The sequence below is a fragment of the Arvicola amphibius genome, chromosome 4, assembly GCF_903992535.2.
Source record: "Arvicola amphibius chromosome 4, mArvAmp1.2, whole genome shotgun sequence".
In the NCBI taxonomy this organism is placed as follows: domain Eukaryota; kingdom Metazoa; phylum Chordata; class Mammalia; order Rodentia; family Cricetidae; genus Arvicola; species Arvicola amphibius.
Genome location: NC_052050.1, coordinates 21,995,058 through 22,013,640, shown reverse-complemented (window position 1 = coordinate 22,013,640; position 18,583 = coordinate 21,995,058). Strand labels below are relative to the sequence as shown.

The following is an 18,583-nucleotide window of genomic DNA, read 5'->3' as shown; positions in this document are numbered from 1 at the left end:
AAAGTAGCTGTGTGTCTCTCTTCTGTTATGGAAAATATGGCCCAAGGCGCCTGAAAAATAGCCAATTGCCTTGCTTGTGGAGGGATAATCACCAAGGCATCAGAGTGGCTTTGAAGAAAGGAACCTGAATTGTCCTATAACTCACAACCTCTCATGAGACACTTACTATGCAAACGGGGCGATTGGGGGTTGGAGAGGGAAAACTAAGCCCCGAAAACTTCTTATCACATTTTGTAGTCACAATTTGTGGGGAGACAAGACAAAACTAAAAGCAATTAAAGATGAAGTACTTTTCAAAGGTCAATATGATTAAACCAAGTGATCTTATTCATGCCTGTCTTGAATCTATGATTGTTATATTTCTTGCTTTCTAAGTATTGACATAAACATTGCATGTGAAATTCTTTAAAATCTGCTGTGGGGCTGGTGAGATGGCTCCGTGGGCAAACGCTTCCACCGCCAAGCCTGACTGCCTGAGTTCAATCCCCCAGGATCCACATAGTGGAAAGAGAAAACAGATTCCTACAAGCTGTCCTCTGACCTCCACATATACACCAGCACACCCCTGCACCCGCAGACATGCATATGTGTGCACTCACACACAAAATAAAAAATAAATAAATAAAATCTATTGGAAGATGTTCAAAGGATTCAATCATCTTTCTGTAGTCAGTACTGTGGCTTGTTGGCTGAGAATTTTGACTGCTTATAAAACATGAGATCGGACTTTTCCACAATAGGAGACCTAGCAAGCTGGTGACTGGATAAAGAGCTCTGTGCTTCATCACCACAGTGAGGGGAAATAGAAGAGAAAGGAAGGGTAGGGATGCAGGTGAACACCAGCACCGGACAACACTGGACAAGGATTGCTGAGGACTTTGGGATCGGATTTGCCTCGAATATGTGTGATTGTTAGCTTTGAATGTCAACTAGTCACGCTGTGGAGTCAACTGGGAAGGGAGTCGCAATGGCGAGTTGTCTAGACTAGGTCAGCCTGTGGCGGCGCCTCTGAGCTGTTTTCTCTGTTGGGTTGACTGAGATGGGAAGAGTGACCTGGAAGGTGGATAGCACCATTTTATAGACTGGACCCTGGAGTGAATGAACAGTAGTACAGAATGAGCCGAGCCCCACCCTGCATGCGCTAATTCGTTGCTCCCTGCTCTTGACTACAGATGCATTATGACCAGCTGCTTCAACTTCCTGTCACCTTGACTTCCCCACGACAATGTGCTGTGACCTGGAATTGTGTGCCAGAATAAACCCTTCCCTCCTCAAACTGCCATAGTCAGGAATATTGTCACAGCAAGAAGTAGCTAAAAGAAGATCCCAAATTTTGGGTAGGAGGTACAAAGTCGCGCCAGTGTCCTGTATATTCATCATGTCGCTTCCTGCAGAAGAGGGGTCTTCCAGCTGGTTGACAGCCCATGCTGATGTCGATGCTTTTGTAAGCAGTCCTGCTCCACTTATCTAGATACCATTTCCCGCAGTGTTACCAGAATGCCACCACCTGTCGGATGCCATCACCAGTGATCTTGCCTCTCTGTGCTGCTCTGCTAGGTGGGAATTCTTGCTGACACACATTCAGAGACATGGGGAGTTTCCCTGACTTCACGACATGAACTTTTTAAAGTCATCTTACTCCCATTCCAAGCATTCTGCAAGAGCATAATCACCAGTGGGAGCATGTGCATTTTAAGCATAATGATAATTAATGTGAGGTTTTTGTGTTTGGACTGGAAGAGAAGAGAATGTAGTGACGGCGACTGTTGGTGCAGTAGGGCCATGTCCTCGTCCTGATGGTTTTGTGATTATGCTTTGTTAGGAACCAGTTTGAGGGTTTCTAGATGTCAGGAGATGTCTAACATTCTGAAAAAATAAATGTTTCTTATAGGGAATTCTTTCTTGGTAGAAATCGTAAAAATACACTCATAGGAGCCAGGGATGAGGATGAGGTGGGTTGAGGGAAAAGGGAAGTTTTATCTCAGGGCAGACGACATCTCCATAGCCCGAGTTTCCTCTTCTGTGAAATAGAGTCTTCAGTATCTGGAGTTTTTCATGGACCATTTTATTAAAACATCCACGCAAACACAGAAGACAGAGAGATACATATGAGGAACCAAAAGAGAAAATCATCAAATTGGAAAATACAGAAAAGCAATGGTCAGAGGACAGGTGGAAATTTTGAATTTATTTCTGTAACTTTATATATCTATATCTATCATATAGAATTATATGTAAACAATATATCATATATCCATCTAATCTCTCTTAAGTTTCTTGCCTAAAGTCAGGAAGTTTAAACCAATATCTTGGAATCTTTCCCTGCTTTTAGGTTAAAGCCCCTTGAATGGGTAAGCACGAGAGAAAGACTTTCCGATACACATATTACCCACTGCTCCTTTCTCTTGTTACTAAATTCTCCTCACAAGTCCTAAAGTCTAGAGCTCATTTCTATTGGTTTTGAAATTGAGACTTCTGAGAAATAATAGATTCTTAGCCGGAACTAGCTATTCCTTGGATCAGATCGGTGACTATCGCAATGGTCATCAGAGAGCCTTCATCCAGTAACTGATGGAAACAGATGCAGACCCACAGCCAAACATTAGGTTGAACTCAGGGAATCCTGCTGAAGAGAGGGAGAATGGATTGTAGGAGCCATAGGGGTCAAGGACATCACAACTCCACCCCCATAGACAACTAACCTGGCTCATAGAAACTCACAGAGACTGAATCAACACCCAGAGAGCCTGCACGGGACCAACCAAGGGCCTCTACATAAATGTGACAGTTGTATAGTTTAGTCTACTTGTGGGACTCCTAACAGTGAGAGTAGGGACTGTCTCTAACTCTTTGACTCGCTCTTGGTAACCTGTTCCTCATATTAGATCGCCTTGGCCTTACCCAGCCTTAATACAAGGGGAGGTGCTTGGTCTTATGCCATGCTTTGTTGATACTCTTGGGAGGCCTGCCACTTTCTGAACAGAAACAGAGGAGAGGGTCTATGGGGGAGGGGTCAGGAAAGAGGTGGGGGAGGGAATGATAGGAGAGGAGGAAGGGGAATCTATGGTTGTAATGTAAAATAATTTATTGACTACATAAATAAAACTATAATAAGTTTTAAAGGTTTCTTTTCACTCTGAAACTATAGTAATCTGACACCAAGGTATACTGACACTAATTAGAAAATACATTTCTCCAGTGGCTGTGAAGTATCTCAGAAAAAAAAATATTGAAACATGCGAGTAAAATCTTCCCCCGAATTCTCTCTGACCCCCAATAACTTGATTTGAACCAGTGAGCATGTTTTCGTTTGTTTGTTTGTTGTTATTTTAAGACATAGTATAACTGGTACTAATAACAGCATTGAGCATCCATCTATGTTGAGAATTGCTAAATTTCCCATTTCCCAGTGTCCTCCCTAGGTAGGTGGCAGCTGCAGAAGCCAGAGGAAGCTAGCCAGTAGGCAGTATTCCTCCACTGTCTCTGCTTCAGCTCATGCCTGGAGGGCCTGCCACAGCTCCTCTTGGTGGTGACTGTAGCCTGCGAAATGGAAAAACCCTTTCTTCTCCAGGTTGCTTTTGGTCATGGTGTTTATCACAACAGCTTGACGCAAATTATAACAGAAACTAAGTTAGAGAAGCTAAGTTATGTATGATGGTTTTCTTTTGCTTTAAGTGAAGACCTCCTTATTTTCAATTCCTGTAAAGACAATGCCTTTGCAGCTTAACTTCATTTAACAAGTGGAAGCTGAGCACCAACCAGCCTTGTACTAAGTAAACACTGAGCCCCATCTATACACCTAGGCCAATAAATGGCCATCTCTTCCTCAAAAGCAGGGACTAGATCATCTCAGTGCTTTATGGGGAGTGAGCTAGCTCAGGAATACGCTGGGGTACCTTCTGTCGCCTGATTTCACACAAGTGGCTGTGCATATGTGCATGTGTGTTTCTTGTGGTATGAGGTTTCAGACATGTCTGCTGGAGAGACTGAGCTGATTATTAGAAATGGAAACAGAGCTAAGCACTTGAAAGAAGGAGATGAACAGATATTTGAAAGAAATGACAGAACTTTGGTTCCCTTGTGCAGTCTAGACTCCTGTTCATCTGCACACCTTAATGACATATATTAATGAATGAATCAGGAGTGTGGCGCTTGCTATGCCAGGAAAATCATTTTATTGAAAGAGTGAGCAGCACATGACAAAGGCATCGGTGAGGATTTGAACTGCCTGAATCATACGGGCTTAAGATGGGCTTGTCCAGCCCATTCTGGGGATCTCCGAAGGGCATTTACCATCCATGATGATGCCTGCTGATACAGATATCTGCAAATTTGGCTTCGAACAGGAATAACAATGTCCTTATTTCACATTGGATCCAAGTTGCAGGGTGTTAAATTGTTGTCACCTTTGGGGGGAAAACATATTTTCTTTCAATTTGATTCAAAGCCCAAATAGGGGTGTAGGTGATGGCGTATCCTTGGTGGGGATGCCAGGAGCTCAGCAGCAGGTGTTGCAGGGGGAGGTCCTGCAGGTGGTGCGGCAGGGGGCAGGCTGGCAGCAGGGGGGCCTGCAGCAGGGAGCCTGCACAGAGATGGGCTGGCAGCAGGTGGAGGCCCAGCAGCAGGGTCTGCAGACCACAGCTGTGCAAGAGGTGGGGCAGCAGGTGATGGGGCGACAGCAGCCCTGCTGCAGGCTGCAGGGGTCACAGCAGATGGGGCGGCGGCAGGGCTCACAGATGGGCCTGGTGAAGTGGGGCACGCAGGTCACAGGGCGGCACACTGTGGTCTGGCAGGACACTGGGCGGCAGCAGCAGGGGTCGCGGCAGCAGCAGGGCTGGCAGCAGCCTCCACAGCTCTGGGAGGAGAAGGAGCCACAGCAGGAGCCGGTCATGGTGGGTGTCTGGACTGGAGTAGGGCTGAGGAGTGGAGAGCAGATGGGTGTTCTCAGGTGTGATGTGTCCTCTGGGTCGGGTCCCTTTATATAGCTGGCCAGTGCTGATGACCCCCAGGCACATGAGCATTCTTGTAAATCCTCTGGCCAATTAAGAGTTAGTGTTGACTAATGGTATTTTTGTCCCCTCCATACATGCCATGCACATACATCGCAGACATTCCTTTGTTTACTTTTGTGGTTTATTGTTACTGCATCTACACTCTGGATTCAATTATGATGAGTTTGGAATATTTCTAAGTCATCAAAGAGGAAAGAATTTGTTTTCTAAAACACATGTAATCTAACCACTCTCTCCTTGGCTCTGACATCATCATTTTGCCTTCAAAGACTCCCTGGGTTACCACCCAAGCTGTGACTTACCTTATTAGTACATACATGACAGCAGTAGATTGTAGTGCCACTGTAAACAGACCAATCCTCACCTGAAGCAGCCTGCTCCTCTGGCAGATGTGTGGTTTTCCATGTGATAAAGGACCACATGGGCATTTCCAGCCTGTCACACTGGTTTGGTCACTCTCTCTGGATGAGCATCAGGGCTTTCCAGTCCTGGCTGTTGTTTTCTTATTAACCTGACATGCCCTGCTTGTCCTTAGAACCTGAACTCAACTTCCACCTTGATCATAAAACCTGCTTCAAAGATTCCCTGCGATTTTTATCTTTGTGATTTATTTAGAATTAGTCATTGCCTGTGTAGAATCCAGGAAAGGATCGTGGACCACCTACAGGCCTGTCCCTTTCCTTATTTTTGGTTGTAGGGTTTGCTGAGGTCACACAGTGAAGTGGCAGTGTGAGGTCTGAGCCCTGAGTCCTCTTTCTGTTTACTGACGTAAATAGTTTCTGCCCTGAGGTTCATGCTTCTTGTTCCAAAAACCATGATTTTATCCAAGTAGGTAGGGAGTTTCATTTTATGTTTATGCAGGGTTGATAACTCATCCCAACGGTGGGATGGGGAATCTTTTGACCACAGAAACAGATAACTTCTGGGCAAGGACCAAGACTGGAAGGTTCTCTCTGCAGGTCGTCAAAGGACAACCTTTTGTTGGCACACTTGTTTCCCTGATTTTAGCCTGATTTAGCAAATGGTGGGAAATGAGCTTTCAAAACCTTCCTCAAGAGCCAGCAAGATGGCTTAGCAGATAAAGGTGCCAACCTCAAAGCCTGAGGACCAAAGTTCCAGACTCCCAGGGCCCACAGATGTGAGTCCTGTTTCACATTGACTAAAGGTCAGAGAGTTTGAGCTTAATTTTGCTCTTTCAAAGTTGTTAACAACAGGTATGGCTACAAACAAGAGATCCCGACCTAGGGTGTGGTTAGTTAGTATTTTGAGTATAGAGGTGGATCCGCTCCACCTTGACCAAATGTCAGAGAATTCAGATCTATTACTGCTCCTTCAAGGAGATTGGCAGGAGGCTCCAGGGAGTGACTGCCTGCAGGATACTTGGTGCATTCCTTATATTATGTTAGTGAAATCTGTTGCCTCCTGCCTCCCCTTTTGGAGTAAAATATATAAGCATGTGGAAAATAAATGCTGGTGATTTCAGTATTCACTGAATTTCCCTCCTGGTGCTGTTCTGGGTTTCTGTTTTTTATATTTCTCTCATATCTCTGTTCTTATTATTTTGCTTAATAATTCTAATCCTCACACTCCTACCCTGGAACAACATGTGAACACTATCGAGGCTAGACCCTAATAAATGTCACCCCAACATGTGGCTTACAACATCAGACCTAGGACCCACATGGTGGAAAAAGTGACCCAACTCCGACAGTTATCTTCTGACTTACATACATGCTCTGGCACACACACACACACACACACACACACACACACACACACACACACACACACGGGCCAAGTATGCACATGGTAAGTATTAAAAAATAAAAACAATCTGACTCAAATGCTCTTTAAATATCATTTATCCTGAAATTACTCTTAGGTTTTAATGGTGAGGAATTTTGTTGACGTCATGAGGAAATTAGCTCTGTTGCACAGGAGATATTCCGGAAATGTGGCTGTGAGTTTTCTTAAATTCATTATGTCTGTCTTTTCCTTGTGCAATGATTTCCTCTCAGTTCCTTGGCACTACTTAATGATCTGGTAGAAGGAAACTAGTCCCCAGTTTGTTTACAAATAATCTTTTTTATTTATGAGCAGCTTCTGTGGACGTTTTGCCAAGTCTTTCTTAGTCATTTGAATTGATGGTTCACATCATAGGATTGTAGGGAATCCCATTTCCTTTTGTAATAGGTTTTTATTAAAAAGCATCTACTCTAAGGACAGCTTACAGTAGTCACCTTCTTGAACGTTCTCCATTTGCTGGCGTTATGTTTCAGCTTCTGTTTTCCTGCCTACCACATGAGAGCTTTTAAGTTACCGTTTATTGAATGCTAGATCTGTCCCATGAATTGAAACAGTTATTTTAATAACTGATTGCCGACTATGCTAATCAGTGGAGGTGGCTGTTATTACCTCCACCCTAAAGAGGAGTAACCTGAAGCTTAGAGAAGGTAACTCATTTGTTGAAGGTCACACAGCTGTTTACTACTAGAGTCTGGATATGAAGTCAGATATATCTCAGTGGTTAATGTTTAAACAAAGATGCTTCCAAATGAGTGGACCCATCCTACAAATTAACACTGACACGTTGGCTTTACACTGTCCTTATAAGCTTAGTTTTATCTATTAACCTTTAAATTTGTGATTCCAAAATTTATTAAAACTCAAAATATAACCAGCCCTGGCATGTATTCTTGGGTATTACTTAATTTTTATTGCCTGTGGAAAACCATCTTCCTGTCTTTGTATACTGACAGTCATGCTAAACTAGTTTATTATTCCTAGGATTGAGCTAGTTACATTCAACAGTGCTGTATATAATAAGCATCCATGAACTCTCATCAACTGTAATAATAAGTGATTATTTCCTGGTTTGGGTGGTTTAAAACTGGGAATGACTTCTGGTCACAGGTTAGTGTGGGACATTCAGAAATGGGAGGGCATATTTGAGAAACAAAATTGTGTATTTTCTAGATCCATAATTTTATAGTGATCATACCTGAGTATAGATGACACATCTTTACATTTCAGAAGTATTTGTTGTTTGGCAGGCAGTGGTATCACATGCATTTAATTCCAGTTCTTGGGAGGCTGAGGCTGGCAGATCTCTGTGAGTTACAGGGCAGCCTGGTCTACAGAGTGTGTTCCAGGATAGCCGGGGCTACACAGAGAAACCCTGTCTCAGAAAAAACAAACAAACAAACAAACAAACAAACAAACAAACCAAATGTACAAACAAAGAAACAAAACCCACCACCATCACCAAAACCCAACCAAACAAAAAAGTCTTTGTTGATTATTTGAAGTTAAAATTTAACGAGTTGTTTTGTATTTTAGGTGACAGCCATACTTAGTAGAGAGAAACCTACAGATACCTGTCAAGTCTTTGGATGGGAGGTGAAAGAGGGAAGAATTAATGTCAATGATGGGTAATCTGATGAAGCTGAGAATCAACTACTTCAGTGATCTCTGCCTAATGCCTAGGCAATGCCTTTTAGGAAGTGGGACTATGGCCTTTGTTTGTGTAAGTAATGTCTTCTCTCTCGCTCCCTCTTGTTCCAGACAGTCAAGAATTGTCAGTTTCTAAGAGAAGTTCACACTGTCTATCTCCCGTTAGTTTGTATTTATTTGTGACCCAAAAGACAAAACCACAAAATATTAGGAAGAGCTTAGTTTTATGAAAGCTAGTGGAAGAAAAGCAAACCGTGTTTAGGTGGAGATCCAAAAGCTAACATGGGTTTCAAATCCAACTTCAAACAGTTGTAACATCAGGATCCAAACAAAACGAAGACATCCATTTGTCTCAGGTCAGGGAGCTCCTAGCAAACCGGAAACCTTCTGGAGAAAGACTATTGGCCAGCCATTTCCTCACTCAATGTGTCATTATTTATTTTGATTTAACAGTCTGGAGGTTTTGATCCCATTGGAGTTTCAAACTCCTTAATTGTAGAACTTCCCTTATTGGGTTACTTTTTATTAACAACGAATTGGTGATCTCAGTTATGTCTAAATTGTAGGGGGTTCCCTCTAGTTGGTGTGTTTGGTGTTACAGCAATGGACACAATGTTACCCCCTTATCCACATGAAGCCACACAGGTTACATAGGTGGCAGTGAAAATGGCAGTGCCCAAGGCTATGGCTTGGCCACTCCTTAGTGAAATCCTGTTTTTGAGAGAAAAGGGGCCACCACTAACACATAGTAGCAACTGAGCTTTGGCGGGAGTCATCTGTCATCTCAGTCACCTGAGTCATCTCAGACAAACAGATAGTCTCCATTTTCTGGCCTTGCCAGCATGCCAGCTCTGCTAAATCCCTTACCTGCCAGACTCCTTTTAGCTTCTCTTAGAATATTTCGTTATCATTTGTGGATCAAGGAAGCAGAGAAGATAGTGAAATTTTTATGCTTCTTTATGATTATTTTTTGTATCATACCACATCCTGAGTATGTGGGATCATCAAGATTCTAACTTACAAGAAGTTTCCACCTCCTATGACCAGCAGGTCTCAGGTGCTCAGATTCCTAGGCAGTCTGGAATACTTGCTTTCCCCATCTCTTTTCTCTTAAATAGTGTTTGATACCTGTGGTCTTTCCTCAACAAACAATCTTGGCCACAATTTTCTGATTATAACTCATATAAGTGAGGATCCAACTCATCCACACGAAGAGTTGTTATTAGTTAATCAAATAAACAAGACAGTAAGGAAAGGACTCATGGGGCTGGCCTCAGTTTAGCCTAGATTTAGTCTGCCTGAGTGCCAGCTGGCCAGAGGGGGTCTCATCTGCGGTGGTTTAACAATTCGCTGTGATCAATAGAACATGGTAGAAGTGGTGTTATATGAGGTATGGGACTTGAGTCTCAGATGTTGACATTTCATTTTTTCTCTTTGGAACCGTTGCAGTATGCTACAAAGAAGCTCAGGAAAGTCCATGAGGAGAAGAAAGGACAAGCACCCAGCTAACAAATGGTTTGTATGTGTGTCCCTCAAGGGCCCACGTGTGAAAAAGAAAAAAACAGAAAAAAGAGAAGCCTTTAAAAGGCTCATGAGTTAGGACTCGGTCCCCAGGTATGATGCTACTAAAGGGTAATTGGGCCGTGAGAAGGGTAGCTGTATCACAGGCTGTCTTAGCTAAAGTTTCTACTGCTGTGCGGAGACAGCACAACCGCAGAAACTCCTATAAAGAAAACCATTTAACTGGGGCTGGCTTACATACAGTTTGGAGGTTTAGTCAGGGAAGGAGGCATGACAGCATGCAGGCAGACATGGTGCTGGAAAAGAAGCTGAGAGTTCTACTCATTGGGCAGCAGGAAGAGAATGACACTGGGCCTGGCTTGAGTTTTTGAGACCTCATAGCTCCTCGCCAGTGACACTTCCTTCAACAAGATCACACTTCCTAATAGTGCCACTCCCTCTGAACCTATGAGGACCATTTTTCAAACCACCACACTGGGTTAACGCATTGATGAGCTTCGTGGCTTAAGGCGCTCTTAGAACTAGGCCTGGGTGGATAGCTCTACACCACCACACATGGCTATGACCTAGTTTGTAAACTCCTCAAAAAGAGGAAATTAGTTGAGGAATTCCAGTCTGGAAAGGAATGTGTCTGTTAGACTATTGAGAGTAAAAATGCCTGAGATACAAAGACCCCAAGAGACTACACTCTGAAACATTGCTCACTATCTAGATGAGTCATGTGTCCATAACAATACAACAAAATATGAATTTCGTCACAGCAAGACTCAATGAGTACTGTAGCTCATTTTGTGATTATAATTCTGAAATGGTGCTAAAAGAAGTAAGTCAGGACATTACTTTTATATTACTTAATCAATTACTTAAATTGAGACATGACCTTGCTGTGTAGTGCTGGGTGGCCTGACACTCATCATGTAGCCCAGTTTTCTTAAATTTATTATCATTCTTCTGTCTCAGCGTTCCCGAGTACTGGAATTACAGATATTCACCACCACACCTGGATGATTAAACTCTTTAAAAGAAAATTTTCTTGCTTTCATTTCCTTTTGTTCCCCTTAGAAATTTGCTTCTGCATTCTTCTACAAAAATAGAACTGATGGGATTAAATGTCTACTGTATTAAGGGTATAAATATTTTAATCAAGAACAAGGATGTTAGAATTTTCCTAAATTTGAATATCAGGGCCCACACATATAGACACACTGTCTTAGTGAGAACTTTTTATCCCTGTGAAGAAACACCATGATGATGGTAATTCTTATAAACGAAACCATTTAATTGGGTTGGCTTGCTTCCAGTTTCCGAGGTCCAAGTCCATTACCATCCTGACAGTGAGCATGGTGGTGCGCAGGCCGATGTGGTGTTGGAGTAATAGCTGAGAGTCCTACATCTTGCAGGCAACGGGAACTTGACTGAGGGTAGGGGGTCCACAGATGCGAGCCTGTTCCACCTTGACTAAAGGTCAGAGAGTCTGAGCTTAATTTTGCTCTTTCAAAGTTGTTAACTACAGGTGTGGCTACAAACAAGAGATCCCGACCTAGACTGTGCTTAATTAGTATTTTGAGTATAGATGTGAATCCGCTCCACCTGGACCAAAGGTTGAAGAATTCAAGTCTATTCCTTATATCAAGTTAATGAAGTCTTCTGCCTCTCCCTCCCCTTTTGGAGTGAAGTATATAAGCGTGTGGAAAATGAATGTTGGCAATTCAGTATTCACTGAATTTCTCTCCCAGTGCTGTTCTCTTTCTGTCTCTTATTTCTCTCCTATCTCTGTTCCTTTTGCTTAATAATTCTAATCTTCATGCTTCTACCCTGAAACATATGATTTTCGTTGAGACTAGTCCCCGAAAACTGAGACATTTTAATTATATGTCTCTCTGTGTGGGTACATACATGTGAGTATTAGTGCCTGTGAAGACCAGAGGCACTAGATCCTCTGGAGCTAGAGTTAAAAGGAGTTGTAAACTACGTGTGTGTGTGTGTGTGTGTGTGTGTGTGTGTGTGAGTGTGTGTGTGTGTGAGTGTGTGTGTGAATGTGTGTGTGTGCTAGGAACCAAACTCAGATCCTCTGGAAGAGCAGTGGATATTCTTAACCACGCAGCTATTTCTCTAGTCCCTTCAGTTAATTTTTAAAGATTTATTTTTATTTGAAATTGTATTTATGTTTGTGTGTCTATGTGTATGTGCGAAGGGGATGTATGTGCATAAGAGTGCAGCTTCCTAAAGAGACCAAAGAAGGGCAGACAGTCCTGGAGCTGGAGTTGCCGGTGACTGTACACCGCTCAACATGGGTATTGGGAACTAAACCCAGGTCCTTTGCAAGAGCAGAAATTGCTTTTAATATTCCAGACCTAAGTCCTCAATTGATTGCAATGGTTACGGAAGGCACAGAGGACAGGACAAATGAATTCTTATATGTAAGAAAGTTTATTAGAAAGATGCGAGATCAAAGGACATAAAAAATTCATTTTTAGGGGAAAAATGCAGAATATATTCAAACCCTCTGGTCTGGGGTTGTAAAGTCAATGCTAAGAGCTGTAGCAAAAGTCTAATTTACTAGGAATAAATAATTTAGAGCCATAAAGTTAATCAATTTGGAGAATTATAATAAATTCTTAGCCCATGAAGTAGAAACCAATTTCTGCACTGTACCAATATTGGAAGGAAATGGTAGCAAAAGAGAGAATGTAAAGTGATCCAGGATGTGCTGGTCTATTCTGGGGAGGACCATGGGCTCTGGAGTTGTGCAGTCCATCCTGTTAAATGATGTTAAACAGATTCCATGTGTCCCAAAGGTTCACATGTAATAGTGGTCTAGAGCCGCAGATGGAGATGAGCCTAGAGCAGGGAGGGACCTCAGCAGCAGCAAGGGGTGGCACAGCACATGGGGCGGGGACAGGTGGAGATGACACAGGTGGGACGGTAGCAAGTGCTCTGGCAGCAGACCTGACCGCAGACTGGACGCAGGCAGCAGCAGGGGCGGCAGCAGGGGCGGCAGCAGGGGCGGCAGCAGGGCTGGCAGCAAGGACTGCAGCAGCTGGAACCACCACAGGAGGGCTGGCAGCAGCTGGAGATGCAGCAGCTGGGGCGGCAGCAGCTGGGGCGGCAGCAGGGGCGGCAGCAGCTGGACACACAGCAGCTGGGGCGGCAGCAGCTGGGACGGCAGCAGCTGGGTCTGCAACAGCTGGACACACAGCAGCTGGGTCTGCAGCAGCTGGGTCTGCAGCAGCTGGACACACAGCAGCTGGGGCGGCAGCAGCCTTGGCCACAGCCTTCCTCAGAGCAGACAGAGCCACAACAGGAGTTGACCATGATGTCAGAGGTGGAGGGTGGGTTTTCAGGAGAGTGAAGGTATTGGGTTTGGAAGTCTCCTTGCCCCACACCCCCTTTTATAACTGGCTGAACACCTCATATGACTACATCATTATTTCCTTGTTAGTACTTACCTTCTTGGGAAACTTAATCATTTAATTGCATAATTGTAATATTTCTAGTTAAATACTCCAAAAGAAAGAAAACAACACATTTTATTTTCCTGGTGGGCTCCCATGTTTGGAACTAAAATGCTCATCACATTTTTTTCCATAGTGGGTCACCTTTGACCTTTTTGCAAGTAACTTGTCACATGATTCTCTGACATTTTGTTTTCTAAATGTGACACTCCCTCCTATCTGTACACTGTTCCTTGCAAATCAGGGAAATGTTTTTTGACAAATTCCAGGATGTCTTTTGCTATCAAGGAGTGTTCTATGTAGATGAGATTTGGAGGGGTGATTAGAAGGGAAGACCCTTTAGAGAGAGACTGTCCCATCTCTCATGGGGACGACGGTGATTGTGTGTGTGTCAATGGAGGATCAGGGAGATGTTCAGACCTGAGAAAGTTCTAAACTATCAAATCTCATACCAGCCTCTTAAGCTGAAGGGCTTGGAAATGGTGCAGCCACTTAGAAATAATAGAAATTCAGGATTTTTTCTTTTTTCTTTTGGATTTTGGATCTTTTTTGTTTTCGTATGTCTTCCTGGAGAATGATTAAGAGTGGGAAAATTTTATTCACCTTTTAATTTGTTACCTCACGTAGGTTTTTTCACTCACAGAGGCAGCAAGAAAAGTTTACAGAGTAGGCACTATGATTTTATTATTTATTGTTTATTGTATGTGTGTAGGTACACACCCTCCATGTGGGTCTCAGGGATGGAACTCAGGTCATCTGGAGTGGCAGCACATGCCTTTATTTGCTGAGTCACCTTGCTGGTCTGATTATCTTTTTCACACCCCCCCCCCACACACATATATTGAGTTTCTAACTTTGGCACTATATATGCAAGAGTTTTTTCTGGATATTCTAAGCATAGAGCAGGGAGAACCTCATGCCTTTCTGTAAGTGACTGGATAAGACTCAGAGAGAGGGAACCATTTGGCATAAAATAAAGAATTTCAATGACTTCAATGAAATATCTAAAATCCAAACATGCAGTACGTGGATGTGTTCTATGTTCCCTCAGTGGGGGATAGTTTGTAAAATGTCACTATGTATCAGACCCTGTGTGAGTCATGCTGTAATTTTTGTTTTTGTTTTTAATGCAGTTCTGTGAAGTGCTGTGCACTCTTCTTTTGCTGGAAGAGCTTCACAAAGCACAGAGAGGCCAAAACTAAAAGATACATCCAAGAGGAAACACAAAGTAAGCTGACCATGCCTCTGAGTACCAAAGGAAGTCTTTGCTGAGCTTGTCTCATCTTCTGGGAAGAAGGCGACAAACCGTGACACCTATTCTCTTTTGCCCCTAGACTTCCTAGTTTTTGTCTTATTGTTGGAAACACTATAAATTAGCCAAAACCGTCACTGAACATCCCTTGACTTTGCTCGAGTTTTACATCCTACAGGACCCCAGACAAAGACTCCATCCCAGAAGGTACAAGAGAGGAATTGGGGAAAGTGGACAGGAGAGGAGAAAAACAATCCCGAACTTTTGTGTTAATGATGGGGTTATACTATAGGCTATAGGGAGCAGGCCATGGGAAGTGTCCAAGCCTAGATACATTAGGCTGCCATGTCAGTCTCCCCAGAATATCTGAGAGAACCAGCTGGGCATTAGTATTAACCATCAAGTCAGTATAATATGAATTTATGAAAACTGATTGATATCTTAGACACAAACAACAATCCTTCATAAACTGTATTTATCATTCTCACAAGAAGTACCAAAATATGTAAATAAACATGCCAAGCCGTACACTCAGCCTGGATGGCACTAAGTTCAGACATTTCTTGAATTATATCAAATCATTTAAAAATAAATGATACCACAAATAATGTACCAGTGAGTGCTGTTTATTTATTATGGGTATGAATGTGTTTAAGGAAGCTGTGAAGCATACCAATGGCTCTTGAATGAGATTAGCAATGACTCATGAAGGGGACTTTACTTTTGGTCACAGACTTTTGTGTTGTTTTACATTTTAAAGACTGTGTGAGAAAGAGAGGTGGGGTTCCTATATAAACTCTATAATTTTCTTCATGAGTTACGTACAATATATTTCTGCCATTACACTTATATTCCTGTTTCTATCACTGAAAGACTGAATATTCATTTTAATGGAGGGTTCCATCTCTCAAGTCATGTATCATGAATGGTTTTGGGAACAGGTGGGAATCTTCAGAGATCATGTGCTGAGACAGGGAGTAGCATGTTGGAAGTTCATGGAGACATGCTGTGGGGATCAACTGTCAGGGAAGGGAAGGGGATTGGATACTGGGTAAAACCAGACTGGAAGGCTACCTCATGCGCAGGCTTAGTCAGTCTTCTGAGGAGTTCAGAAAATGGAATGGTATGTTTACAATCTCTAAATGGAGGAGAGGAATGTGGTTCTTTATCATGCCACCGGGGAAAAGGAGGGCAGGTTCGGGGAAGAGTCACCATCTCCAACAACAGCAATGGGCTTCCCCCAGCCCTCATTTACATCTCCTGTCTGCCTCAGAAGTGGTCCCCTATCCCACTGATGAATGACCGGTTGACAATCTGCCTTCATGAAGTACACATGTGGATAAAAATCTACCACACCTAGCTCTGGAATAGAACACATAATGACTTCACCCAGCCATGCATTGGCCGTTTATATCCCCCCAAAGAGACTGAAAGGTGGTGTGAATTGTGTCCAGTCTTCTCTAATGATTTCTCCTGTTACATAATCAGGGCTGCTCCTTCATTTTAATTCCCCTTTCCCTCTAACAACTACAACATGATTAATTTACCTGAGACAAAGAAGACGTTTTAGAGAAAACTAGGCAGTCGTTAAAGCCATTCCATTTCTGTTGGAGGATTGACTATCATTGTGATTCTCATGGGATGAGGACTACACCTCCCAGAAGGCCTTTGTGAGCAGAAGGCCCCTGCGCGCAAGCGCAGATCGCAGTTTCACCCCGCCGGACCCAAAAACTACATTTCCCAAGAACACTGTACCCCTTTAAAAGTTTAAAACCCCCCGCCATGTGTTCTCTTGCTCTCTTGCTCTCTCTCTCTTTCTCTCTATCCCCTTCTCTTTTTCCTCCCTCCCTTGACCCGCGCTGTCGAGCACCCCCTTCCTTAATAAATAATCCTCCCACGCACGTGGTCACGTCCTGGGTCTCCTTTCCTCCGGCTCCGCGATACACCCCACGCCACAAAAGAAGAACATCAATCATGTCCTGTTTACTTTTAAGTATAGTGAAAATACAAATCACACTTAGGCAGCCGTGTTGGCGAGACTTACGGGTGTAGACTCTGATGTTTCCGGGAGACATGCTCTCACAGCAAACTCCCGGGCCCTCTGGCGCTTACCATCTTTCCATCCTTTCTTCCGCAATGTTCCCTGAGCCTTAGGTGAGGGAGTGTTTTATAGATCTATCTGTATACCAGGACTGGGCTCCCCGACTCTGCATATTGATTGGTTATGGTTTTCTGGAGTGGACTCAACAGGTTAGATCTAGGAATATATGCGTACAGTAACAACTGCTGAAAAGAGAGGTAGCGGGTTTGAAGGAGAGTAGGGAGGGGCGTCTGGAAGGGTCTGGAATGGGAAATGTTGCGATTAAAATACAATCTCAGAAATAAACTAACTAAATGAAGGAAAAATTACATTAACCCTGGAAGTATATGTACATATTTTTTCTCTTTTTTGTGTTTTTAAAATATTCTCTTCCACCTTCTTTCCCTTCCTCCCCCCCTCCTCTCTCCCTCCCTCCCTCCCTCCCTCCCTCCCTCCCTCCCTCCCTCCCTCCCTCCCTCCCTCCCTCCCTCCCTCTCTGCATGTATTTGCAGTTGCCACAGCACGCATGCAGTCAGAGAACAACATGTGGGAGTCAGTTCTCTCCTTCCACAATGTGAGTGCTAGATTTGGAATCCTGATCGTCAGTTTTGTTAATTGAGTGCCTTTATCTGCTGAACCATTTCGCATGCCCCCTGTTTTACTTACATATTTTTTAATAAATAAAGCAAAAATCACATTCAATTTTCAGTACCCATGGGATGGATGTTTATTTTTGTTACAGAGAAAGAGCGAAGTATGACATTTTTTGCAAAGACTGTAAAAGACACTTTATTGGGTTTTAATGGCAGAAGGGTTAAAATGTGTAATTTAAAGTCCTCCAGCCTGATGTATAGATAAGAAGACAAGGGGAGACATGTTGGGAGAGACCTGTTAAGTCATTGGGAAATTTTTGATAAATTCATTCTAAGAGGAAGAACTTTAGACAGAAGTGAGAATGCACATACAAAGCAGCTACAAATAAGACTGACTTCTGGGACTCAGAAAACCAAGTACCTTGGACACTAGGTATTTCCTAGAAGGAAGGACTTCATCTGTAGAGAATGCAGAGATAAATGGTGCTTTCAGAGAGAAGATTTAGCAGCAAGGGGTGGCACAGCACATGGGGCGGGGGCAGGTGGAGATGACACAGGTGGGGCGGTAGCAAGTGCTCTGGCAGCAGACCTGACCACAGACTGGACGCAGGCAGCAGCAGGGGCGGCAGCAGGGGCGGCAGCAGGGCTGGCAGCATGGCTGGCAGCAGGGCTGGCAGCAGGGACGGCAGCATGGCTGGCAGCAGGGACTGCAGCATGGCTGGCAGCAGGGGCTGCAGCAGGGACGGCAGCATGGCTGGCAGCAGGGGCTGCAGCAGAGACTGCAGCATGGCTGGCAGCAGCTAGAACCACCACAGGAGGGTTGGCAGCAGCTGGAGATGCAGCAGCTGGGTCTGCAGCAGGTGGTCCTGCAGCAGGTGGTTTGGCAGCAGCTGGGCTGGCAGCAGCCTTGGCCACAGCCCTCCTCAGAGGAGACAGAGCCACAGCAGGAACTGACCATGGTGTTGGGAAGTGGAGGTTCTGGGTGTGTTTACAAGCTGGTGAGAGTTCTAGTCTGGTCTCTCCCTTTGCTGTCTCTTGCTTTTATACCCTGCTGAGGGCTACTAATCACAGGACTCTTGTTTATACTACAGAAGATAAGAGTTTTAGTCAATTAGTTGTGTTTATCTATAAATAGAAAGACTGCTTCCTTTTCCTGTTGTATTCTATGCTAATTTGACAAAGCTAAGAGAATCAGCTTCCCTTTTTCTTCCTTTGAT

At 43.7% G+C, this 18,583-nt stretch overlaps 3 protein-coding genes across 3 annotated transcripts; all 3 read right to left on the bottom strand.

Moving 5' to 3' along the window:
- Positions 1–4,498: 4,498 nt before the first annotated feature.
- On the bottom strand, positions 4,499–4,891 carry LOC119812337 (keratin-associated protein 2-1). The gene has a single exon (XM_038326929.1). It carries the CDS (start codon positions 4,889–4,891, stop codon positions 4,499–4,501), a length of 393 nt encoding a protein of 130 aa, XP_038182857.1.
- Positions 4,892–12,845: 7,954 nt separating this feature from the next.
- On the bottom strand, positions 12,846–13,301 carry LOC119812336 (keratin-associated protein 4-11-like). The gene has a single exon (XM_038326928.1). It carries the CDS (start codon positions 13,299–13,301, stop codon positions 12,846–12,848), a length of 456 nt encoding a protein of 151 aa, XP_038182856.1.
- Positions 13,302–17,868: 4,567 nt separating this feature from the next.
- LOC119812335 (keratin-associated protein 4-6-like) lies at positions 17,869–18,324 on the bottom strand. The gene has a single exon (XM_038326926.2). It carries the CDS (start codon positions 18,322–18,324, stop codon positions 17,869–17,871), a length of 456 nt encoding a protein of 151 aa, XP_038182854.2.
- Between the last annotated feature and the right edge of the window lie 259 nt (positions 18,325–18,583).